This window comes from Mytilus trossulus, chromosome 12 (genome assembly GCF_036588685.1).
Source record: "Mytilus trossulus isolate FHL-02 chromosome 12, PNRI_Mtr1.1.1.hap1, whole genome shotgun sequence".
Classification (NCBI taxonomy): domain Eukaryota; kingdom Metazoa; phylum Mollusca; class Bivalvia; order Mytilida; family Mytilidae; genus Mytilus; species Mytilus trossulus.
Window position 1 is genome coordinate 18,757,157 of NC_086384.1, and position 27,704 is coordinate 18,784,860.

General features: G+C 30.3%; 1 protein-coding gene across 1 annotated transcript; it reads left to right on the forward strand.

The window, feature by feature from the left end:
* On the forward strand, positions 1–26,851 carry LOC134693083 (ubiquitin carboxyl-terminal hydrolase 5-like). Its single transcript, XM_063553788.1, has 21 exons — positions 1–155; positions 4,296–4,399; positions 5,660–5,785; positions 7,000–7,051; positions 9,249–9,367; positions 10,086–10,192; positions 11,285–11,520; positions 12,463–12,557; positions 13,000–13,193; positions 13,502–13,573; positions 14,392–14,467; positions 15,244–15,366; positions 15,975–16,128; positions 16,981–17,038; positions 17,695–17,817; positions 18,136–18,224; positions 18,908–19,012; positions 20,797–20,940; positions 24,119–24,252; positions 25,351–25,468; positions 26,433–26,851. The coding sequence occupies exons 2-21, from the start codon at positions 4,301–4,303 to the stop codon at positions 26,603–26,605; spliced, it is 2,397 nt and encodes a 798-aa protein (XP_063409858.1). The 5' UTR covers positions 1–155; positions 4,296–4,300; the 3' UTR covers positions 26,606–26,851.
* Positions 26,852–27,704: the final 853 nt, after the last annotated feature.

Sequence of the window (27,704 nt, forward strand, 5' to 3'; positions counted from 1 at the left end):
AAGAATTAGATCCCTTCTACGTTTTTTAGAACGTAGTTAGCCTATATTTGATTCTAGATTTAAGTTGACGCTGCACTATTAAAAATCAGTAATTTTCCAGAAGGATTTTTGTAAACGCCGGTTGCCTCTCTTTATTACATTGGTACATGTTACAGGTATGATTATGCAAAATTTTTGACCCACTGTTTAAAACTGATACACTTCCATACATGTGATGGACTGTGAAACTCAGATCAGGAGATTTGGAAATTTTGGTCAGGAGATTAGGACTCAGATCAGGAGGTTTTTTATCGACATAAATTTTGTCGTAAATGTAACCATATGATGTAGAAATTGTGTTTTTTCTACAAATTGTAATATGTTTATAGTACCCTTATTGCCTTTCTATTTGAATAAAATAAAATATTAAGAAGAATCTGTTTCCTGTTTAGTTTTGTTTTGTTTTTGATAAATGATTGTTCACTGCTTGCAAATAAATCATTATATTTATTTATCTTATCTGTATAGATTTTTATTCATGTCTCCATCTCCTAATCATTGATAAATGTATAGACAAATAAAAAAGAAATAAGCTCTACATGTTTGCAGGCCTGGGGTAATGGTAATTTGTAATTGTAATGCATTGTAATATTACATTTTTTGGATGTAATGCAAAGTAATTTGTAATGCACATTTTCTGCATTACAATTACATGTATTGTAATGATTACTTTAGTTAAAAATTGATGTAATGCCTCCATTACAGTACATTACTTTTCATTACAAATTGGTAAAATAGATAAAATTGAAGAATAAATTGTATAATAAAAATAAAATATTATAACAAAAACAAACGAAAGTATGGCATATTTTTTTGTCACAGTTAATTACTGTATTAAAAAATTACATCAATCTCTAAAACACACATTAAGGTAAGAAATATAAAATGGTAAAAAATATCAAGTTTTTGATCTTGGTTTCTGATATTTGTTTAATACTAAATGGGAATATTTTGGTGTTTTGTGGCCTATGAAAAATCTTATAAAAAAATATCAAATAAAACTAATATACATGATATATAGATCAATGAAAAAAATATGAAGATGAAAATTTTATAATTCTATACACACCTTACATGTATTTCATGGTGGTTTTGGGTCCTGTCTGTGTTGTTATTTCACCTAATTATTATCACAATGTTTTTATTGCAATCAAATCTTCTCAACTTATGTTTGTCCTCACAGAGCCCTTAGGCATTTCACAAGATAATACTTTAATGACACATTTATTATATCCCTTTGAAATCATTAATGATGTCTTAATGATTAAGTGATCAATGTTAAAAACTAAATTATATGATATTTTTTTTATTTTTTTACGGTACCTCAACCTGAGAAACTTGAAAGTGACTTTTTCAGTTTTATGCCTTCTACTACTCCATCAAATAGTGTAGACACAGGTATGGTGCAGTACATGATGTTGACATGTACTTGTTTGAGCCATGTAGAGAAATTTCAATCAATGCACTGGAATAATGGAAGTCAAATTCAGTGTGCCTTTCTTCTTTGGCTAATACAGCTATCAAGTATTTAGCCATTTTCCACACATAAGCTCCTTAAAAGCTTTTAAGTATTGCCGGAAAGATCGCTGTTCTTTTAAAGGCATCACATATAAACCACTTAATATGATGATAAAGTACTATGGACATATTAATTAACCAGTATTTGAAGTCTATGAACCTAATACTGTATACATATGTACATATACCTTTGTTTTTGAAATGCTTTTTGTTTATATATTGAAAAAAGTAATGTGTAATGTAATGCATTACACAGGCAAAGTAATTGTAATGTAATGCATTACATGTGAGAAAAAATGTAATACTGTGAAAGTACTTTTATTCGTGGGGTACCAATTTTCGTGGTTTTCGTGGATGACTTTATCCACGAATTTAAAGTCCAACGAAATAAACAACCGTTGTCCAAATAAAGACATAGAAAGATCCACATCGGTAGGTTTGACTACTGATATGGACTTGGTCTAGAGAAAATATTGAATAACCTCATGTCTGAGAATACTTTAGTAGCAGTCGCAGAACTACAATGGAATGCAGGATTATACCCATTAAGTCTTTAATAACATAAACTGTACAACTTTTTATCTTTTAATTCTCATAGAAAATATTTTTGTATGATGAAAGTCAGATTTCCGGTATTGATATGCTAGTAGGATAAAATGTTCATTTTATGTCTTCACAGTTCTCATACATATGGGAAATAATAATTTCATGCTAGGCTTGATTTTGATAAAGTTATTTGACAATTCAAGATATGTTTATAGCATTAGTTTATGTTACTGTTTTCTTTAGGTGACATGTTTATGGCCTAATTAACACCTTTGATGGTCTTTAAACTGTTGATCACTTTATCATGGGTTGATTAGTGTTATTACTACGATTTACACGGTCAATGTTTACTTTACAATTACCTTCAATCCAGACTATTTGTAACCTTCGTTTCTAAAGGCTTTAATTTTTCATTTTTTTTTTTTTTTACAAAACTAAAATCCACGAATTTAAAAACCCACGAACATGTAAATATTGCTGAAACCACGAAAATTGATACCCACGAATTAAAGTACTTTCACAGTAGTAATTGTAATTGTAATTGAAGAATCACAAAGTAATTGTAATGTAATGCATTACATTGCAATGTAATGGCCCCAGGCCTGCATGTTTGTTTGCAACATCATACATTTGTCATAAATTAATTTGAAAAATAACAAACGCTAACAGTAGTACTGCATGGCTTTTAAGCATTATGAAAGTCATATTTGTAGAAAACTAAAAAAAGTGTAAATTGTTTTGCTATTTCTAGCTTACACAATAAAATCTTATATATTCTAACATCTACAATTCTCAATTCAAAGTTTTTGTAATCCCACTTATACTAACTAGAACTTTTATCAGTCTTTTTTGTTTATCTTCATTCTCTACATGTACATATTATATGTGTATCCCTACACATGGGTGATAAACAGATTTATAATATAAACTTCAATTTAATTCTTGAAAGGAAGTCTAGTTTGCTAAAATAATTTATAAATTTATATTTTTTTATTTGTCCCAAAACATCTAAATTCATTTAATCAACATCCTTTTATGACTATTTAATTAAAATATTAATCATTTATAGTCTTTTTACAATTTACATTTTTAAAAGCAAAATAACTGAAAACAGGATAAAACAAAGGGAAGTAACAAAAATGTATTTCAATATTCCCAATACACATCGTTTTTATATTTTTATAACACAACGGCAGTTAGCCAGAGGTAATCATCGTCGATTACCAGTATGTTTGACACCCAAGCTGTCAAGTGAAGCCAATTAACTATACATCTTCTTTCATGTACAGGTAAAATTTTACACAGGTGTCAATTACACCCGTACAGTAGTAAGAAATGATCAAATATGGCGTCTGAAAATTTTCATTCACGAAATATTTCATACACGGGAGTTTTTTCTCCTAAACGGGAGGACGGGAGGAGACCCCTGAAAACGGGAGTTTTGTACTCCCGTCGGGAGGTTCACATGTATGCACTTCTGTAAAATCACACTCAAACCAAAATTTGCGAACTATTACTATTAGTATTAGAAATCTTTCACTATGTATTATTAACAAATTATATAAAGATTGATGAATCATCGTGATAATATGCTTTCATGTCGAATTGACCAATATTTCCAGTCGACTCGGCACCAATTAAAAAACCATTAGCAAGGTATGAAAGTATATATATATATTATATATGTATTTGACATGCAACCATTAATTCATTATAATTAAAGACTTAGAAAGATTATACCCCATTTTTGTTGGTTATGTAGGGGGTCACATTGGGGGGTCCCGATCCCGGATCCTGCTTACTGTTATGTCAGATTCCCGTATCCGGCTTATACTATGTACGTTAGCAATTCCGATTTTTTTGTCATTTTTCGGATCTCGCAAGACTTCATTTCCTGTTTTCAGGACACCATGGACACAATAAAGCTACTTTCACGTTTCACGCTTACCAAAATTTGACAACCCGGCGTCACACTTAGACCCCAATGAGACCCACTATGTAGCAGTTTGACAAGCATCAATTTTGATCATTGAGAAGCTCAATATTTCCTTAACAAAACAACGTGAGTAAAGCATTAAGCTGATTTTTACAGAGTTAGCTCTCTATAGTGCTAGTAGGGACCACCTTAATGGTCAGTGTTTGATGCATTTTTTTAATAAGCAAAAGTCAATGAATTGTTTACTGTTTTTCAGATAAAATGGTAGATTTACTGAGGCAGCATCTTACAAAGATAAAGGCTCCATTTGGTGGAGAGAAAGTTTTCAAAGATGAGTGTGCATTTTCCTTTGATAATCCAGTAAGTACACAGCCTGAGTGGATTTTGCCTTTTCCACCTGCCCACCCATGCCCACTCTAGCTATAATCTCTTTTTTTTGTAAAAATATTGATTACAAATGCTTATGTTATCTGCTTTTTTCAAGTGATTGTACTTGCAAGTCTTTATCAGTCAGGAGACTTACTTAAATAAGCGAAAATTTCATAAATCACTGATTCTAGTAACATTACACATGTATTCATATCTTTCTTTAACATGTTTAATAATCACCTATTTAAATTAAGTAGTACAAATTAATCACTAGAAGATTTAGTAGCTTTGTAGCTTTAAATATAGAATACTAATGATCAAGGGACTAATTATGTTTCTAAACTTATCAGAACCAACATCTGTGTTGTCTAGGATGACCAGGTCATTTCAGCTGATGATCATGACCTTGTACTGAATCTAGGATAATGACATAAAAATCACTTGTTTAAGTATCACCCCTCAATTTCCTTCCCAAAAATCACTTCTTTAAGTAGCATTCTTTTAATAACCCCCACTAATTTCAATACCCCCGAACAGTGAAATTTTTATTGCGAACAGTAGAATTTTATAACATAATCTGAAAGATGAAACCTTGAACTTCACAGGAAAAATACTCCCACTGCTGGGAAAAATCTTTTAAGAAAGTATCAGTTCATTACGTAAAGCCATTATTATAGTATTTTTTCAGCTAAAATAGAATTTTCAGCTAAATGATAGCATTAAAGGCATAAACCTTGCTACTTAAAAGAAGCAAAAAGTTTATCTTTTTTTTTTAGTTTTACTAATTAAAAGATATTATTTAAACCTATGTGTTTAAAATTTTGAAAAAATTTCAAAATTCCAATTTGTGACAAAACTTTGAATTTGCTTATTTCAGTAAGTCCCCTGACTGTTTATATATATCATGTATATATTAAGTTTAAACAAAGGAAATTGCATGCCAACACCACTGGGTGGGCAGAGTGGACAAGGTAGACATTTTGCCCACCCGGTGCCCACTCCCATGGTGGGCTGGTGGATAAAGCAAAATTCACCAGAGCTGTAGTGTAAAATGACAGATACATTACATTTTCTGGTCCATGTTGAGCAACCACCAATCAAGCAGTCAGTCAAACTACATGTATATGTTATTTTTTGTTTAACAGGATGCAGTATGAAATTTGTTGGCAGAACACTGGATTTATGATCACATTTCATTTGTATTTATGTTTCAGGTAAAAAAATTCTACATAATTTTTACATTTTTGACAGGAATCTGAGACTGGCTTGTATGTTTGTATGAATAGATTCATTGGACTTGGAAAGCAGTTTGTAGAACCATACTTCAGTAAAACAGGAAATGCTGTATTTCTACATATTAAAAGAATAAGAAAAGAGGTAAATATTTAACATGTTTAAAAGACCTTAATTTTTGATATTTTTAAAATGTATATTATGTTTAAATAATGAATCACTATCATTTTTGTGGAGCCTGTGACATTTTTCTGTTGTCTGGGAAACTTCTATATTTATATATATATGCCAGTTGTTTAACATTTTTAAGGTTTTAAGAACACCAATAATATAACATGTATAAATGAGTCTAATTTTTATGGATTTTATGAAACTTCAAATGAAGCTTTTTAATTACCAGTGGCAATAACAATGTTTTAGTTTGTGATTAGGTCAGTTTATGATATTGGATATGCACTTTGTAGTTGTATTTATGTAAGAATTGGCACATCTCATTTCCAAGGAAATTATTTGGTCCCTTCGTTCATATCTTAGCACTGACATTTTTTTCATTAAAAAAAACATATTAGGCAGCATTCTTCTTATTTTAGGTGATTTCTTATTTCTTAATTATATAATCTCAGTCTGTGCTGTTAGCCACTAGTCCGATGCCCCAGACTAGTAAATATTGATTCAGACTAGTGGAAATTTTCAAAATTTTATATAGTCATATAGGCACAAGTTTTGATATTTAGTTTCTCAACTAGTAGATGAAAAAGTTTTTGGTGCAGACTGTAATCTTTTACCATCAGCATGATCAGTGAACATATCAGAGCCTTTTAATTTTATAGCTGACTATGCGGTATGGGCTTTGCTCATTGTTTAAGGCCGTATGGTAATCTATAGTTGTTAATGTCTTTGTCATTTTGGTCTCTTGTGGACAGTTGTCTCATTGGCAATCAAACCACATATTCTTTTTTATATAATTTTAAAAAAACTGTTACTATATTAATACTTTGAGCCTCTACATGGTCTAGTAATGCATTTTTATGCCCCACCTACGATCGTAGAGGGGCATTATGTTTTCTGGTCTGTCCCTTCGTTCGTCCGTTTGTCCGTCTGTCTGTTCAATAGTCCGTCTGTTACACTTCAGGTTAAAGTTTTTGGTCAAGGTAGTTTTTGATGAAGTTAAAGTCCAATCAACTTGAAACTTAGTATACATGTTCCCTTTGATAAGATCATTCTAATTTTAATGCCAAATTAGAAAATTTATTCCAATTTCACGGTCCAGTAAACATAGAAAATGATAGTGCAAGTGGGGCATCCTTGTACTTGAGACACATTCTTGTTTCTTTAAATAACTATGCTTGTAATTGTAGATACCAAAGGCAGCAGATCCCCCGGAGAAGAAAATAACAAAACTAGCAATAGGTATAGCATTATATATAAATCTTACATTGATCTTTTGATGTCGTCTCTTTTAAAAGCATTATATATAAATCTGACATTGATACCAGTAGTGGATGAGCAGATTTATCCAATAGAGACCGTTAAATTATCAATTTTGAAGTCCAAGCCTCATCATTGCTCATTGAGGACTTTATAAAATTTTACTATCAAGATTGGACAAAGGAGTAGGTCTGTTAAGGGCTGATTTTGGCCTCAATTTTCAAGTTCATCTGACGAAATATTTTAGACACTTTTTAAACACTTAAGTGTCTATTTCAATTGATTTCATTTGTTTTTTGTGAAGGATTTTAATTGATTAAGTCATTAAAAACGATCCGATTCAAGCTTAAATATGAAAAATCTATCAAATTTGCCAAAAATCGTCACTTTTCAGATGGTTTTTGTCAAAAATGAAAGTGGCGGCATCCGTGTTCATCCTCAACCTTTATATATATTATGTATTATCGTAAAATACAACTTGCATTTCAATATTATGAATGAACACAAATGCTGCCACTTTCATTTTAGACAGAAACCGTCTAAAAGTTAACTAAAATGCTAATTTTGTGAAGATTTCAGTAATTTAGCATGACTATGATGCTAGTACCCGATATATTTGCATTGTATTGTCAAAAACTGCCCATATTTATGTAGCAGAATAATTTTACTTTCCAATAAATAGCTTCATGATTACATTATCATAATTTTATAAAACTGCTATATTTTGGGGACAAAAAGGGGTCTTACTGAACCTTCTCCTTTGATTTTTTACAAGTAACTATAGTAAGAATCTGTCTCCTACTGATCATGATGATAAAAAAAATCGAGTTTAAAACAAATATCCCCTTCGAGTGCCTTCCACATTCCACAAAGTTGTCAATTTCATAAACACCTGTTAGAATATTTTGATGCATCCACTGAACTGAAAAAGTTTTTGTTTTTGTTTTTTTAACTTTAAATATTTTATTTCAACTGGTTGTTAACAATGTCCCTTAGCTCTACAACAATGACGCTAAGGTTCCTCCCTGTGTTAATAATTGCTAATGAAATCAGGGGATTTGATTATCAAAATATATCTTATATTTAAATCTTGTTTTAGTTGCATTTTACAAAGTATTCATACCAGCACACAATACATATATATATATTATTCAGTGGTCCTATAAACAATCATATTTATATAAGAAAGTGATAAAAAAAAACAAAAAAAAACAAATAACCGGATTTTTGCCCGTCATTTGTTTTGATTATATAAAACTAGTTTAACCAATACTGATAACTGATAAAGGTTATGACTGTAATTGTAAACTCATCCAATTGTCTTTCGAGATCACCGACACAAGGAACCACACATTGATTACATTTATTTTATACAATGAGTTGTCATGGTTGTGAAATGGTGAAATTGGCACAAAATTAGAGAAGAGATGTGGTACATCGTGGGGTTTGGAAAATAACATCAATGATGCAAAAGAGGGACAAAAGATACCAAAGGGACAGTCAAACTCATAAATCTAAAACAAACTGACAACGCCATGGCTAAAAATGAAAAAGACAAACAGAAAAACAATAGTATACAAGACAAATCATAGAAAACTAAAGAATAAACAACACGAACCCGACCAAAAACTAGGGGTGATCTCAGGTGCTCCGGAAGGGTAAGCAGATCCTGCTCCACATGTGGCACCCGTCGTCTTGTACCAATGTGTGACTAGGTAAAGATATAATAAGATGTGGTTTGATTGTCAATGAGAAAACTTCCCAACAGAGACCAAAATAACACAAAAGTTAGCAATCTATAGGTAACTGTACGGCCGTTAACAATCAGCAAAACCAATACAACATAACCAGCTCTAAGAGTAGTTGAAATGACAAAATAAATGTTAAACAATCATGACAATTCAAACAAAAAACCAAAATATATCCAAGGTTGGCAAGGACATCAACAATAAAAATTGATGAAATTATTTGCAAATTCTTGAGAGTTTTGGGCAATTTAAAGCATAGTGTATGGGAAAGACACTTTTCTAGTGTTGACCTTAACATGTTTTCAATGTTGATGGATTTCTGTTTTTATTGACTTAATCCACATACCCATTTATTCAGATCTTTATTGTATAAATTATATAAAAAAAAGATAGTTGAATAACACACCTGTGATTATATTTGATATAAATAGGAGTAGAAGGAGGATTCAGTGTAGATGATAAACAGTATGAGTTTGACGAGACTCATTCTGTAGTAGTACTCCCGAGCTGGACAGTGGTACCCTTACCTAATCAAGATATACCAGATATGGTAAGAAAGCCAAATAATGAAATAAGAATTTAGAGAAAACAAATATTTTAAAATTTAGCTGTTGAAAGAATAAAACAGGTAAGAATTAACATGATTAAACACTGTGGTTTTATTATTAATTGTGAATACCTATTAACATGGATATTGTGGATACATTTGAACCTGGAATTCAAAAGTTTAATTTTTTTTTTAATACAAAATTAATAGTGAATTTGGTGAAACTACAAAAATCAAGCATCAATATAAATTTTACCAAATCCATGAAACAAATCTAAGTACATGTAATTGCATTATCAACATTATATACTTGTGTAGTTTAACAATAAACCAAAAATAATACATATAGAAAATTAAACTTGCCTGTATGCCTTAAATTAATTGTTTTTAAAGTTTAAGTAGAGAAAAAAAATTAAGATTTTAATTAAAGATTAAGTATTTTGTACTTTTGTAGTGAACCTAGTTATTGTCAATGTATTTTGATTGTCAATATAATGGAATTTGATGCAACTGTCATACAAGTGAGAGGTTTAGTTAGCTGTAAAACCAAGTTCAATCTACAATTTTTTACATAAGGAAATGCCTGTACTAAGTCAGGAATATGACCGTTGTTATCAGTGCATTTGATTTGTTTGAGCTTTTGATTTGGCCATTTGATTAGGGTCTTTCCGTTTTGAAATTTCCTCAGAGTTCAGTATTTTTATGATTTTACTTTTTTTAGGTACAAATATCTGTTGAGTCTATTTTGTCTGCTGAGGATGCCAGTAAGATGGCTGAGGCTGCTGCAATGGCAGGTACATGGGAGGGGGAGGAAAGAAAAGTGTCAAAGTAAGTAATTACATGAACAAAAATCTAAAGGGTTTGATGTCTGTGTATACATGACTAAGGCCAAAAAAAAATATATGTCTGTTTACGGTTACCAAACGGGACCCTATTTTGAGCGCCGACCCTAAGCCATTTTATTTCCGTCGTAAAGTGTAAAATAAACTCAACTTGTGTCAAAAGTGAACATAATGTTGCCTGATACACCCCAATGTTCATAATCATGAATATGATAGCTGTTTTAAGGAATTTCACGACCTGTGTGATGAAATAAACAATTTGCCGCCATTTTTTTTCCAATAAATAACAAAGGAAAATAATCCAATCATTAAAAATACAGGTAAACTCAGCCCATGGACAACTCAGACCAGGAAAAGACGGACTGCACAACTCAAAATCATGGCGAAAAAAATAAAATGGAAAAAAATAATAAAATGGAAATACCTGCCTACCTACCCTATTTATTTTGGTGATGTAACCTTAAACAGACATATATTTTTTTTGGCCTAATATGTCTAGAATAACCTTCATCAGGTATGTCTGACCAAAAGATGGAAAGTAATACTGTAAATTCTGAAATTATTGTGTGTATTTTTTATGGTAATTTTAATTTTCGTAATACTGATAAAAATTCTGTTTTACACATATAAAAAACTTTTAAAATGCGAGATTAAATTATTGTGATCATAACCCTGTCGCAATTTTTGCAATTATAAAAACATCGCAATAATTTCTGAATTTACAGCATTCTTCTGTTCAACTCTCTCTGACTATTTGATATCTTGTAATTTTATTGCCTGTTCTTCATAGACCTTTATTGTTGTTAACATTCTCAAACTGTAAATTTAAAAATTATTGTGATGTTTTTAATATTGCAAAAAGTGCAACAATGTTATACTCGAGAAAACTACTGGCCTAATTTATGTACAAAAAATGAACAAAACAAATTTGTAACGCAAAACAAGCATGTTCAGCCAAATATTAGATATCTGTGTCTCTAATATTTGTTTTCAATAGCATTGTAGTCATGTACCTGTTTGATATGATGAAGTGTACCGTAACTATATTTAAATTTAATTGTATTTTATATATTTAAAGACATGCAGAAAACTTGGTACAGCAAGACAATGGTATAAAAATTCCTCCCAAAGGATGGAAATGTGAAAAATGTGACTTGACCTCTAACCTTTGGCTGAATCTGACTGACGGCAGTATTTTGTGTGGAAGAAAGTTTTTTGATGGCAGTGGTGGCAACAATCATGCAGTGGAACATTATGATCAGTTTAAACACCCATTGGCTGTTAAATTAGGAACTATTACTGCAGAGGGAGCAGGTAGGTTGTAAACAAATCATTATAATCACAATCATTTAAGAGAAAATATTGAACTTTAATATATGGAATTTTTATAATTTTGTGACAGTTTTAAAGTATTAAAAACTATTTTGAAGATAACTTATCAAAGTTTAAAGTTCCAAACTCACATAGATGGAAATTTTGGCTAAATTAATTCATGTGCTGTCAATAATTTTTATTTCCAAATTATATTGATTTTTCAAATTACAAGTTAGAAAACTAAACTTAAGCAATTTTAAAAGTGCCCTGAGGAAACTGCTGTAGGATATTTTGTATCCAAAGTTTGCATTTACCAGAACCATGAATTAAATTCATATTATGTGTATTGTTGAGTTTTAGTCTTATTGGTTTATATATCAGTGATATTGTTGGCTTTTTTCAAAACTACCTCAACCCTATTTTATTGGGAAAATATGTGTTATTCTTATCAAATTGGGAAATTTAGAATGAACCATGAATTTGAATGAAACTTCAATTTGCAGACCCCCTTTCAAGAATTAAGCCCTGATTTGAAATAAGACCCCTTATTTTCAGTGATGATACAAAATGTACATGATAGACCCTGAAATCTGCAAATATAGTCATTTTAGGCACGAAAAATGTGTAAATAAGGGTTTTTCAGTTTGTATTCATGCACAATTATTACATAGACACTGTTTGGGAAAAAAAGATGTCTTTTTGGGAATAGTTTGAAGCCATTTTTTTCAAAATTTGGATTTTTTCCAGGGGAAAAAGCCTTTATTCTCCGTTAATTTAAGCAAACAGTATCACTATATATGCATACCCTGTATAACCTTTATGGTTTTTTTTTTGTGTTAAAAAATAAAGTAAAACCATAATTTCACTTTGTGCACCATAGTTTTGCTCAACATATCTTTATTTTAGCAGATCATGCAGATATGTTTTATTTTCTATTTTTAGATGTGTATTCCTATGAAGAAGATGACATGGTACTGGACCCTTATCTTGATAAACATCTGACACATTTTGGAATTAATATGAGAGCTTTGGAAAAGGTATATAATCATTTTGGCATCTGTGCTTCATTATAGAACGTTAGTCGTGTGAAATATCTGTTAAAATGAAACAAACAAAAAATAATTCCTGATTTATAATCAGTTTTGATATAAAAAATTATAAAATTATATACAAGTCTTGTAAATCTCCGATAGGAATTTGATGTGATAGAAAAAGTATGTGGTTATTTCAAGCAGTTTAATCTTTTAGATCTTCTGCAATTTTTGTTTTGCAAATATGTTTGTGGGTTTCTCATGCAGGTTTGAAATGAGGAATTGATTCTTGGTAGGAATTTTGATATTCCTTAAATAAACATAATATTTATACACACAGATAATTATTAATGATTTTTATTATTTCCCAAATTAGCAAAATTAGGTCCTTCACAAAGGTTTTTCACTTTACTGTATTTGGGTAATCTATATAAATTTTTTGTTGCAGACTGAAAAGACCATGGTAGAACTAGATATTGACCTGAATCAACAGTTTGGTGAATGGAATGTGATACAGGAAGCTGGCAGCAAGTTAACTCCCCTGTATGGACCTGGTTACACTGGTATGAGGAACCTGGGTAACAGCTGTTATATGAATTCTGTCATGCAAGTGATCTTTACCATACCAGATTTTCAGAAAAGGTGAGATTATAAGAATGTTTTCATCAGTGATATTGTACATTTTTTTTTATTTACTAATCACTAAGGGGGTAACTCCTAGCTACAACATGTCAGTTGTTTATTTTAAAGTAAACATTTGTTATTAAAAATAAATGTTACATTCAGTTAAAATTCGTATTCATAATTGACTTGATTAATTGTATGCTGTTTGTTTACTGTTCAGTCGCAAATACTTCATGAAAATTGAAGATGAGTTGCTGACAAAATATTATGAAAATATTCAATTTAAAAACTAAGTGATTTATGTTCTTGGTGTTAATATTTTACAGGTATTCAGACAAAGCAGAAGATATATTCAGTTCAGCACCTGAAGATCCGTCCACTGACTTTAATGTACAAATGTAAGTAAATCATATTTTCAGAATTTATTATCAACTTGAAATGTTTTAAAATGCTGGGAAATGTTTTTTTTTGTGTGTCTTTAAGTTTTTTTTCACATTTTATTTTATTGAAAAGGATATTACCTCAGTTAAGGTTGATCTACTAGCTAGCAACCCTATCAATACTTGGAGTAGGATTTTAAGACAACAGCCAAGCAATTATCTAAGTATTTTCATATCATATAAAATGGAAGATGTGGTGTGATTGCCAGTTGACAACTTTCTTCTTAAATGAGTTTATCTTACAGCAGATTTCAATCAGTATGTAGCTAATGGTTATATCTTTGGTTATCATTCTTGTTAGCTGAACCGTGAAGTCATTGTTAGGTTAGGTAAACTACCCTCCTTTAATAGTAGACTAGCCCAACAGATAATCAATCTATCTCTCTATAGGACTAAGCTACTTTAAAAGTATGGTAGTATACCTTACCTAACAATGACTTCACGGTTCAGCTAACAAGCAAGCTAACTAGAGATATTACCATTAGCTACATACTGACTGAAATCTGCTGTTATGCCTGTTTAATATTGCAACAACTTCCATATGATTATAAGCTTTTATAATTTTATTTCTGTTCAGAAATACTATAGATGCATTATTATTTGTGGGATTTATTATTATTTGTGGGGTACAAATTTTAATGGATTGCATTGGTACAAATGACAAATTACATGTATTTATATTACGGGATATTATATTTTAAAATTCTTCATTTATAATATCTTCAAATATTAAAGTAAAACATTGTGTTAAAAAAACTACTATAATTGTGATTTAGGGCAAAGCTTGGTAGAGGACTTCTGTCTGGGAATTACTCCAAACCTCCAACAGAAACTGCAGATGGAAAAGGGCTGGTATGTAAATTGTAATGTCAAATAACATTTGTTATGAATTGTAAACAAGATCAGTCAAAGTTTGTTTAATCATTTTACTTAAAAGGAATTTAATAATTATGAGCCATTGCTAGGACTCTAACGATACACCTACCTAAATTGAGGCCTAATTATAGAATAGTACATGTATCCCAATTCAAGTGTGATAATACCATAAATTATAATCAATACTCAATCTTGGATTCATACATGTACTGGCTCAAGCGATAAAAATCAATCTTCTTGAGATGACCAACAATAATCTATGAATATATATTCTTTCTTAATTCTAAAAAGCTGTTAAAATTTGTACATGTATTCCATTCATACAAATGACATTCTAAAAAAAAAAAAAAAAATGAAAATGAAGATTTTGATTAGATTACATTTATCAATTGCAACAACATAAATATGGTATTTATCCAGGAAATTTCAATTTTCTTATGAAACTTTTTTTATTTTGTATCTAAAATTGAAACAGTGAAGTTATCAATTTCTTAAAAATTTTCTAAAAGTAAGAGTGTAAATATGCAAAGGTGATCTTAATAATCTAAAATTGTATATTCACCAAAGTGAAACATTAAAAGTAGAATTTAGTTATTTTTTGTTTAGAATGATGTATAAAACAATATTTGTCCTTTTCTACATTAAAGTAGATTAGATAACTTATTTATCACAAGATAAATGCCATAAATTACTTTTTTTTTAGCAAAAATAATCTCAAATGTAAGATTTAAAATGGAATTAATATTTTGTAGCCACCCAATGGAATCCGTCCACAGATGTTCAAAAATTTGATGGGTAAAGGACATCCAGAATTCTCAACTAAGAGACAACAAGATGCACAGGAATATTTTCTTCACTTAGTAAACTTATTAGAGGTATTATTGTACTTATTTAATAACAGCTGTTTAATGAAATGTATTGTGATGCATTATATACTGAGTTAATTATTCCCCACTCAATTTCGGAAGTCTTTTCATGATTTTATGCAAAACATTATATATACATAAACAAAAGGCGAAATTTTATTTCTTGCATTTATGGGAAAAGTGTGTTTCTAAAATCTTCTAGGTCTTCTGTTAATATGAATTATAAAAGTACTTAATCATTTCATTAAACACTAGAACAAAATTTGTATGCCCCCACCATAGAGGAGGGGACATTAAGTTTAACCCTTGTTTGTCTGTACGTCCCAAAGTTTGTTTCCGTTCTCTAACTTCAGTTTGCCTCAACCAGATGTTATGAAACTTATACACAAGGTATCTACCACTAAATCCATATCAAGTTTGAATTTTGGTTACTACTTTAGAGTTATACCCCTTTACAAATGAAAATGAAAAAAATGCTAATATTTTTTTAGACACCATCACTCTAATTAAAATATGTCATTCTGAAAGAGACAAACAGAACATTCAGAAGAAATGAAGGGTAACTACTTAATATTATCAATGTTATGTTATTTAATGTATATATATCTTATATTTAGAGAAATACACGAGGGACAGATAACCCTGCTGATTGTTTTAAATTCAATGTAGAAGACAGAGTGGAATGTTTACAAAGTAAAAAAGTTAAATATACAAACCGTGATGATTTTATGTTAGCACTGCCCATACCAATGGAAGCTGCCACAAATAAAGGTAAACATGTTACAAAAAAAAAGTAAAATCACAAAAATACTGAACTCAGAGGAGAATCCAATCAGAAAGTCCATAATCACATGGCAAAATCAAATGACAAAACACATCAAAAACGAATGAACAAGAACTGTCATGTTCCTGACTTGGTACAGGCATTTTCAAATGTAGAAAATGGTGGATTAAACCTGGTTTTAAAGCGCTAAACCTTTCACTTTGATGACAGTCTCATCAAATTCCGTTATATTTACAATGATGTGTGAACTAAACAGACATGATAAATTAAAAAGTTAAAATATGGGTATAGCAGTCGTCATCGTGTAACAATTTTAAAAGGAACAATTTAACAGAACACAAAAAATCTACTAACACATTCATTGATTTGCGTTTCTGATGTCAGAAAAATTTATATGTTACATAAATTTATTGTTCAATGTATATACAAACAATTTAAAACTTTCACATAGGCAATGTTAGCATACATTACAAGTTTATTTAAGTTTAGAAAATACATGCTAAAAATGACACAAATACATATACAAGTGATAGCTAGTCACTACAACTGGTTTAATGCCCTACCAGTATCCACTGCCTCAAAGACAGATGAATATACTCACAATAGTTATAAAAGCTGCCTCAAATTACAAAAGTAATTCAGAAGAAAGGTTCTTTGTTTCACACCATACTGTGATATGGATCTTTCATGTTGATCAGTATTATCAGAATTTTTTATTGGTAAGAGATAAACTATCAAGAAGTAATATTTATAGTAATAAAATCTATGATGTGTCTTGGATCATTATTAATGAATAACTCTTATTGAATACAAGTTTTATTTGGTCTTTTATATTTTAGATGAAGTTGCAGCATACGAAGATAGAAAATCAGCAGCTGAATCACAAGGAAAAAAATTGTAAGTAAAACCTGTCTTAAGATCTTTTGGATTATTAACGTATATAAAAAAGAAGAAATGTATGTTCATATTCTACAAATTCAGATGTTTCTTGGTTCATTTTTTTTTATACAATGTTTCAAAATGCAAGACACACGTATTGTGATTCAGAAAATACTGATTTATACAAATTACAACCAAAGCTATCAAAATTTAAAACGTAAGTTTTTTGTGACACCTATCACACGACATAATTTGATACTGAACAGCTCCATATACAGGGTATTCAGTTCAAATTACAAACTTAATTGCAAATTTTAACAGTGAAACATTCAGGAGTGTCACATTCATAGAAGGGAAATAACCCATCTCTCTTTAAATGTTGGACTACATGCCGATATATGCATATATATATCACTGATATTGATACAAATTTTTGGTAATAACTTCTATAAGATGATTTTTTTTATGATAAAAAAAATCATTAATAAATTGAATTATTATATGAACAGTAAAATTGAACAACAAAACAAGCCACCAGACTTCCATTTCAGCTCAGCAATGTTGTTCCTAATTGCTGATTATGCATTTTTGTATTTATCAATTACAATTATAAGATATTTTGTTCTGTATAAGTCAAGAAAACAAAACCAATTAAATATCCAATTCCATTTCAGAGATCCAAAAGACCTAGTTCGTCCCAGAATTCCTTTGGTTTCCTGTTTAGAATGTTTTGCTGCCTCAGAAACCATAGAAGATTTTTACAGTTCAGCAATAAAAGGGAAATCTGTAGCTAGCAAGTAAGTAATATTATATGGCAGTAGGAATTTAAACTTGATAAATTGGGATTAATTACATTTCTATGTAAAGGTTTTGACAAATTCTGTTTATTAGCACTAAAATGTGAGGTTCACATAATTCCATAAAACTAATGAATGATGAAAAAATAAAAGTGAAATGATATTTTCTTATTGACCTTATATTTTTTTACCTGAATATTGTTGTACTTAATGTTAAATATAAACACCAAGAGAAGCATGTACAAATTAAAAAAGGGGAGATAGATAAGAAGATATGTTGTACTCATCGGGCTGAAGTTTTTTAATATTTTATTCTAGGAGAAATCGATTTTCTACTTTCCCAGACTTCTTAATGGTACAGTTAAAGAAATTTACAATTGGAGATGATTGGGTCCCTAGAAAACTAGGTATGTATTGATTGTAAAAAAAATATGATAAATGTTCAATAATAATAAGGAAACAAAAAACAATATTATAGTTTCTTTAAAAAAAGACATTTAATCTGAAGGACTTCTGAAGATATATAAACAAGAAGATGTGGTATGATTGCCAATGAGACAACTATCCACAAAAGACCCAAATGACAGACATTAACAACTATAGGTCACTGTACAGCCTTCAACAATGAGCAAAGCCCATACCGCATAGTCAGTTATAAAAGGCCCTGATAAGACAATGTCAAACAATTCAAACTAGAAAAACAAACGGCCTTATTTATGTATAAAAATGAACGAAAAACAAATATGTAACACATAAACAAACGACAATCTCTGAATTACAGGCTCCTGACTTTCTGAAGGACTATTAGTCCTTGAGGGTATCATCAGATCCGTGTCCAATATGTTCCTACTGTTTTATAACAAACCTTTTTTTTTTTATTGTCTACGTATGAGTTAAAAAAATTGAAGATACTATGGCTTAATTATCCTCAGACAGAGTAGAGCTTTTTTGTGTTAATTTTAGATCCTTTTTGGTCATAAAATGTTCAATTGTTTCGGTAAATATTTGGCTTTCAGTGTTCCTGATGAATGTTAATTCAGAAAGTGCATTAGACGCATAATATTTGAAATATATTTGATTTTTATTACAGATGTTTCAGTAGATGTTCCAGATGACCTTGACCTTACGGCTTTACGAGGGTTAGGAAAACAACCTGGCGAGGAAGATTTACCTGGTGAACAACAAGAAGTACAAGGTTTGATGGAAATCTATTCTGTTGTTCTTTTTATACGACCGCAAAAATTGAAAACTTTTTCGTCGTATATTGCTATCACGTCTGAATACTTTTTTGCACTCTTAACTTTAGTAAAATTGAATAGAAATCTATGAAATTTTAACACAAGGTTTATGACCACGAAAGGAAGGTTGGGATTGGTTTTTGGGAGTTTTGGTCCCAACATTTTATGAATTTGGGGCCAAAAAGGGCCCAAATAAGCATTTTCTTGGTTTTCACACTATAACTTAAGGTGGTACCCATCACTTTCATATTAAGTATTGTGCAATAGCAAGAAATTTTCAATTGCATAGTATTCAGTAATAGCAAGAAATTTTCAATTGCATAGTATTCAGCAATAGCAAGAAATCTTTAATTGCACAGTATTTTGCAATAGCAAGAAATTTTCAATTGCACAGTATTGTGCAATAGCAAGAAATCTTCAATTGCACAGTATTGCGCAATGGCAAGAAATAATCTATTTGCACAATATTGTGCAATAGCAAGAAATTTTCAATATTCTTTTGAAAATTTGAGTTGTCTTTCTTTGTCCAGAATAGTAGTTGAATCAACTTACATCATTGTTTTATACAATGTATATTCACTTTTACTACCAACTGATAAATTGAAAAAATCTTTATCATTCAGTGAAAACAAGCACTTTTTTACATTTTAATATTTTATGATGTATTTAAATGAGTAGTTATTGTTAGGGGCCATTAGAAATTTGAATTGAGATCAGTTTTGGAATAAGGGAAAGGGGGATGTGATTTTTTTTTTATTAATATTCAACAGCATAGTGAATTGCTCAAAGACAAAACAAAACATTTAAGTTCATTAGACCACGTTCATTCTGTGTCAACTATTTAATCACAATCCAAATTTAGAGCTGAATCCAGCTTGAATGTTGTGTCCATACTTGCCCCAACTGTTCAGGGTTCAACCTCTGCGGTCGTATAAAGCTGTGCCCTGCAGAGCATCTAGTTGTTTTATGTCGTCATTCCACTTAAGTATACTGTTCTTTTTAATATTAATCACACAAACTGTTTTTAGCCCGTCTTCATTTTTTAGGCCAAACTTCTTACTAGATAAGCCAAAAACTGTTAAAAGCAAAATGAAAAGCAAAACAAGATCTACAATAGTCATGATAATTGAAACTGGCAGTGGACTCCATATGGAAATTATTGCTTTTGAAGTACAATTTTTACCTTTTTATGTTTAGGCTAAAGTATATTATATAGAAACTGTCAAAAACATTACTGTTAAGCAAGACAAGATCTAAAAATAGATCTTCAAAGCTGATACTGTAAATTCAGAAATTAATGCGAGGTTTTTATTATTGCGAAAATTGCGACTGAGTTGTAAATGCAATAATTTAAACTCGCATTTTGAAATATTTTATATGAATTTAACAGGATTTTTCTCACAATCGTAAAAATTAAAATCGCATTTAAGTCTAAAATTCTAAAATCGCAATAATAAATGCACGCAATAATTTCTGAATTTACAGTATGTTCAGTCCACTTCATATTAAAATAGTTTTGCCCCTGAATGTAGATTTTATTTCTTCAATTTTTTGTGTTCCTGGCACAAAATATATCAAAATGAGTGAAGCTGAACATATGAAATGTTCAGCAATAGAAGATCAGCGAAAATGGAATTTTAGTCCTGAATTATATAATTCTAGCTAAAAATTAGACAGTGAGAGTGGCAAGAATGGTGTCAAAATTTCGTTAAACTTTTTCATAGCACTTCTTTATTTTCAGAAGTAAGAATTGATGAGACAACAGTACAACAATTAGCTGACATGGGTTTCAATGTAGAAGGTTGTAAAAAGGCTGTGTTTAATACAAACAATAGTGGAGTAGAATCTGCTATGAACTGGGTGATGGAACATATGGAAGATCATGGTCAGTATTGTCAATATAGTGTTGTCTAAAATGAAAGAGGGGCATAATGGGGGTACCTTCATGACCAATAACAATAAAAATTCTTGTCTAAAGGCCTTTAAGGGTAATTTATTAACATGACTATAATAAATATAAAAAAAGAAGATGTGGTATGATTGCCAATGAGACAACTCTCCACAAGGGACCAAATGACACAAAAATTTAAAACTATAGGTCACCGTACAGCCGATAACATTGAGCAAAGTCCAAACCTCATAGTCAGCTATAAAAGTTCCTGAAATGACAATGTAAAACAATTCAAACAAGAAATCCAACTGTACGCTGAAAGAGGGCCGTAATAGGAGTACTTTCATGCATATGATGGAAAATGACTGTGTGACATCTGACAGTAAAGGGCATTCCTACCCTCTTAAAAGTCACAAATGATAGACATAGAATAAGAGATGGAAGGAAGGGGACGTTCCAAACTGATAAGTTGAAGAGAAACTGAAAAGTTGAAAATGCTACCTGATATAAAAACAAATATGTATACAGTACATTCCGGTTATTTGCATAGCCTATTTGTCAGACGAAATTATGCAATAAAGCGGAGTATGCTTATATCCGAAATGACAAATTACGGGGTCAAATGACATCGATAGTGCAGATCAGCAAAGAAGAAAGATGTACGTCCATAGTCCACTTACAACATAATGAATGCTTATTTATTCTAATAAAAGTTTTTTGTCTACTGTCATACATTTTATTTCATTGTGTATTCTTTCAATAAAGTTTATGAACACATTTTGTTTTTGTTTATTTATGTACCTACTTTTACTTTACCTGAGATACGATAATAAAATTGTTCTAAAAATAGATTTGTTTCTATGACCCGGATGTACAAATTAAATTGTTACGCTTTGTTTAAAACAAACTGTTTAACAATACTACACAGTTAATAATCATTGTAAACAATAATTGTGTAATGAACTGCCTTTGATATTCAGTATTTACCAATTACACAGTGATGTGACACTGTTACTTTAACACCGCTAGTTTCGTTTATGCAAAGCAGTTAACAGGTGATGGGGCCATGCACGGGTTATTTGCTGGACACGAGTGTTGAAAGTGAGAAAATATAATAATCAGAAGTTAATTTTCTTTTAGAAAAATATTAAAAAGGAAAGATTGATGTATAATTTCTTCAACCATATATAAATGCCCTGTAATATTTAACATAAATGTAGATCACCCAAGCTGAATTACGAAATTACACATTGGATAATGATCGATAATTAGCAGGCGTTAATGTTTTAAAAATTCACCCAAAATATAATCTATGAATAATGTTTGAAATCCAATCAATAATTAACACCTTTTGAGATAGAAGATCATAGAATGGTTGTGTTTTTACAACAATCAGCTGATTGACACTTTTATGACCTCGAGGCTTAAAATAGAATATGGGAAACTTTACCTGTGTACACATCGAGGCCTTTTCTATAATCATATAAACACGAAAGATATTGTTTTAAAACTTTATTTGAATAACACACAAGTAAATGTGAAATAATGATGAAAATTATGATGCATTCAAGAAAAATATACTTATCAAATTGCCGTTTCCAGTCAAAAATCTCGTCAGTTTTAACTGAGCATATCTAGCTGGCGATTATTTTCTATGCAATAAACTGAAATGCCACTTGTAAGGCTATGCATATAACCGGACAATTTAACATTAGGTGAATGGGAAATGGTTTTGTGCAGGAGAAAAGTATGCAATTAACCGAATTATGCTATTAAGCGGTATGCAATTAAGTGGAATCGACTGTACTAAACACTATTTCGCGTTTATTGCCAATTCTTCAGCGGTTTGCAAAATAATTACGATTGACATACTTTGGTAGGATTGCTACGGATGATTCTGACAACAAATGTAGGCATGTTATACACCATTGTAAAGATAAATCAATTTAGATTTATGATATTACAAGTTTTAGTGGGGTTGAGAGCCTATAAAGCGCCATATAACAGAACTTCGCCACTACCTGACATTTTTCTAAAATGCAAGTTAAGTACCTTGTGTTCTAATTAGGTATATAGGAAAAAAAATTCTGAGACAAGTGCCTGTGCTCCAAAGTGGTATTCATCCTTTGTCTGATAAGTCTGTGTATCTTGTTGACATAAGTTTAGATGAACAGATTAAGGATGTACACCTCTAAGGAGCCAAACATTTCTAGAATTAATTTTTTTTTCTTAACCTGAAATTTAGGTTTATAAGACTGTAACAAAACAATTGGTGAAGAAAAAATCATATGGTGGTGTGCTTCTTTTTTTGCTACGGCCCTTTGAAAATGCCCAATTTTGATGATTTTCTCACTTTTCATAGATTTTTACCTATTTTTGGGCTATTATCGTGAAAAAAATCACAGTTCCACAATTAAACTTTTTTTCATACTTTTCATAAAGATGAAGTGGACCAATCTGAATAAATTTAACTTACAAAAACTATAGGTAGGTGTTAATATAAGAAAGTTTTATCATATTTTGATGCTTTTTTGTGTAAAATTTACCATACTGCCAATTTTGTATTTTTATGATTTTTCTCATTTTAAAGAACAAAATGCATATTAATTCAACTTTTTTGTTATAAATGATTGAAAAAATACATATCTAAGAAATTTGAAAAGACCAAAATGAGATGGGATGTATATTATTCTTGTAAAATCATTTTTTGTATCCCTCACCCATTTTCTCAAAATTTTGACCAAAAATACTGACTTGAATGGTTGTAAAATTTGAAAACTGGATTATTCAAAAACCGTTCATGGTAATTACACAATTTTTTCACAGAGTTATGTTTGATTATAATATTTTTAAAATTCATTGATATTTTCCACTTCTATCATATGTTTTGGAAATAATTTAAGAACGAGATTTCAACGAGACTGAACGAGACTGAAAAGTCAGAAGAATACATCCTAAATTAATCAAATTTATACTGGTCAGCATCTAGATAAAAAATAAAATTCTGCTAGGGATGATCAGGGAGGAAGGTTGAGTTCTAGTCAGAATTGCACAGGAAATGAAAATAGATATGACATATAGTGCATGAAACTTTCAATACACTTCAGTAATAGTTAGGCTTATAATATATACATACCAGAAAATAATAACTGAGATTATTTTTTTTTTATAGATTTCTCCTCACCATTCAGGTTACCAGGACAACAGAACAAGAAAGACTCATTTACACCCAATGAAGAGTCATTAGTGATGGTTATGTCTATGGGGTTCAGTAGAGAACAAGCAATCAAAGCTTTGAAAGCTACAGTAAGTCAAGTATTTTACATTACTTAATGTCAGTATAATTGCTTATAGTTGAGCTTTTCCATTGGTTCATAGTGAAAGCATTTTTAAAATGGGATAGCACTGCCCTAAAGTGAAAAACAATTACTGATTAGGATTTGATAAGACATTATAAAATCTTAATTAGCCCAGATCTTTCAATTACTGTGAAAGTACTTTTATTCGTGGGGTACCAATTTTCGTGGTTTTAGTGGATGACTTGGTCCACGAATTTAAGTGTCCAATGAAATAAAACAACCATTGTCGAAATCAAGACATGGAAAGATCCCCATCGGTAGGTTTGACTACTGATATGATCTAGAGAATATATTGAATAATGCTTAATCTGAGAATATTTTAATAGCAGTCACAGAACTACAACCGCATGCAGGATTATACCCATTTAATCTTCAATAACATAAACTGTACAACTTTTGATCTTTTAATTCTCATAAAAAATATTTATGATCGATGAAAGTCATATTTCCGGTATTTATATGCCAGTATGATAAAGTGTTCATTTTATATCCTCATACTTCTCGTACATATGGGAAATAATAATTTCATGCTGGGCTTGATTTTGATCAAAATTATTTGACAATTCAAGATACGTTTATAGCTTTTGATTATTTAACTGTTTTCTTTAGGTGAGATGTGTATGGCCTAAGTAACACCTTTGATGGTCTTTAATCTGTTGATCACTTTATCTTGGGTTAATTACTCTTATCACTACGATTTACACGGGTCAATGTTTATTTTGCAATTTCCTTCAATCCAGACTATTTGTAACCTTCGTTTCTAAAGGCTTAGATTTTTTTTCTTTTTTTAGAAAACTACAATCCACGAATTTAAAAAACCAAAGAACATGTAAATATTGCTCAAACCACGAAAATTGATATCCACGAATTAAAGTACTTTCACAGTAGATTGAAAATATCTGTCCAATTTGACCTATTGTATTTTTATGTCTATGTTATTTTCAATCTTATGTAAGGCTGTTATATCAGGCATTGTATTCGTATGTTTGGTTAGGCAGGAAAAACCTGTATTGTAAATGTTTTAGTATTTTATCTTTTGTTTTAGGATGGAAATGTAGAGAGAGCAGTTGATTGGATATTTAGTCATGCTGATCAGCTGGATACCATGGAAACAGAGGAATCAACACCACAACAAACTCCTAATGTTAGGGATGGAAATGGAAGTAAGAGATCATCAGAGTCTAGAATACTTATGTCTTCAATAAGAACTTATTTTACTTGTAAATTATATATATACATGTTGAAACATTGCCTTTACTCTTTTATTGAAATATTTTACACTAAAATTGAGAATGGAAATGGGGAATGTGTCAAAGAGACAACAACCCGACCATTGAAAAAAACAACAACAGCAGAAGGTCACCATTTAGGTTTTTTTTATACAATTTTTTCTTTAATATGGTAAAAAAAAAAAAAGTGCCATTATAATCATCTACTAGGTACAATTCTGAAACGACACGCCTGCTTCTTTCACTTTGTAAACAACACCGTGATAAAATTCTAGATGTATCTATACTTAGCGCAGACTCAGAGATATACATAAAAATGGATGTTACAATATACCCCCAATTAAATCCACATGAATCAGAACCTATTTGCAAACGCTAGGCTGATTTTATTGTTTTAAAAATTGCAGTTGAAAAAAAACCTACAGGACTTCTATTCTTATTCGTATGCATTACAAAAAGAATTTAAAACAGAAATATTCAAAATCAAAATCAAATTCTGTGAAAGTCCTTTGATGATTTTGGCGGATTTAAGTCATTTCAAAACATGAGGTCATACAAATAAAAACGCTACAACTTAAGAGTTTTCAGTGACGCAAACCATCAAAATTGGTATAATTTTATATTGAAATAATTCATGAAAGCCATGGATTTGTTGTAAATTTGCAAAAAGTTCAGACAGAAAGGTGTAATTGACCTATACAGAACTTGCACAGAAAATAAATTTAACCACCATTGAATGAAACAGTCAAATGAAAATTGGCATTTATCTTATTTTTCAGAAAAACCAAAAATCCTCTTTTGACTAACAAAATGTTTACTAAGTGGCAATTTGAAGTAGTTTAACACTATAGTGTTTTTGCTATTTTTTTCTATGTTCACAATATTTATCTATTTTTAGAATATAAACTTGTTGCCTTCATCAGCCATATGGGAACATCATCACTAGTTGGCCATTATGTGTGTCATATTATAAAAGATGGACGCTGGGTGATATTTAATGATGAGAAAGTAGCCGTCTCAGAACACCCTCCCAAAGACCTGGCTTATTTATATCTATATCAACGAGTATAAGAAAACATTAATGAGAAAAAATCCATTGATTAGTGCTTTATGACTGTAATTATTGTCTAAAACATTCTTATTGTACAACAGATGTTTATGTATGCAAAATAAAATTTTGCAATTAGAGAAATTATAACAGCATATTTAGTCTCTTTATGAATCTCAGATGAATTGAACAAACTAAAATTCAATTCACAATTCATGCACTAATTATGGTGAATGAAGCATCTGAATAAAATTCAGTAGAATTTTTAATGATACTGTTGAAAAAATGAGATATAAAACAAAATGTATTTTATAATTTTTTGCAAGACAATAATTCTCAACATACATAAATTTGCATATTTCATAAGATCTAGTCCCAGTGTGTTCAGCTATTATGACATCCAAGATGGCAATATACATCTGATCTACTAGTTATACTTATAGAATAACTAATCAAAGAATTCAAAAAGAGAAAAATATTCAACGAGGGAACGAACAACACATTAATTGACGAATGCACATACACGAATGCGCATAGGGCATGAGTTAATTATCAGTGTTGTTCGGTCACAAGTTGAATATTTGGATATTGGCAAATGGCTTTTTTTTTTATGAAATTAATAGAGAAAATGTAAGGAACGATATTTTTTTCCCTACACATTCACAATTTGTTTTGATCCGACGTTATTGATGTCTTGACAACGCTTATTGTTGTATGACGTCATAGATTGAAATAACCACATTTATTTCACATGTGAAATTATCAGTTTTTATTCAACTGGAAAATTAATTTAAATCATTGCAACCAATGTAATAAAAAGAATTATTAATTTATATAACTGCACCAACAATTTGATGTCACTGTACTGCCTTTAACAATTGACTAAAGCCAGAACCATATGGCAATCTACTGAAAGCTCTTGCATGACCACATGTTAAACATGTAAAAAAAAAAATATGAGAAACCAATATAGCAAATGGAAATTAAGGACAGCATTGACACTTTAAGGTTACAAATGGAGTCTCACTAGAATGCACACTGATCCTTTTTTAATCAGAAACATTTCACAAACACTTAACCTTGGTGAGGAAATTCTGATTATGATAACAAACATAATAGAAT

Excerpts from the sequence above, each read along its gene's own strand:
- LOC134693083 (XM_063553788.1), top strand. The coding sequence starts at position 4,301 with ATGGTAGATTTACTGAGGCAGCATCTTACAAAGATAAAGGCTCCATTT. Across the intron at positions 4,400-5,659 it reads CATTTTCCTTTGATAATCCA|GAATCTGAGACTGGCTTGTA; the intron begins GTAAGTACACAG and ends CATTTTTGACAG. Across the intron at positions 14,468-15,243 it reads CTGCAGATGGAAAAGGGCTG|CCACCCAATGGAATCCGTCC; the intron begins GTATGTAAATTG and ends AATATTTTGTAG.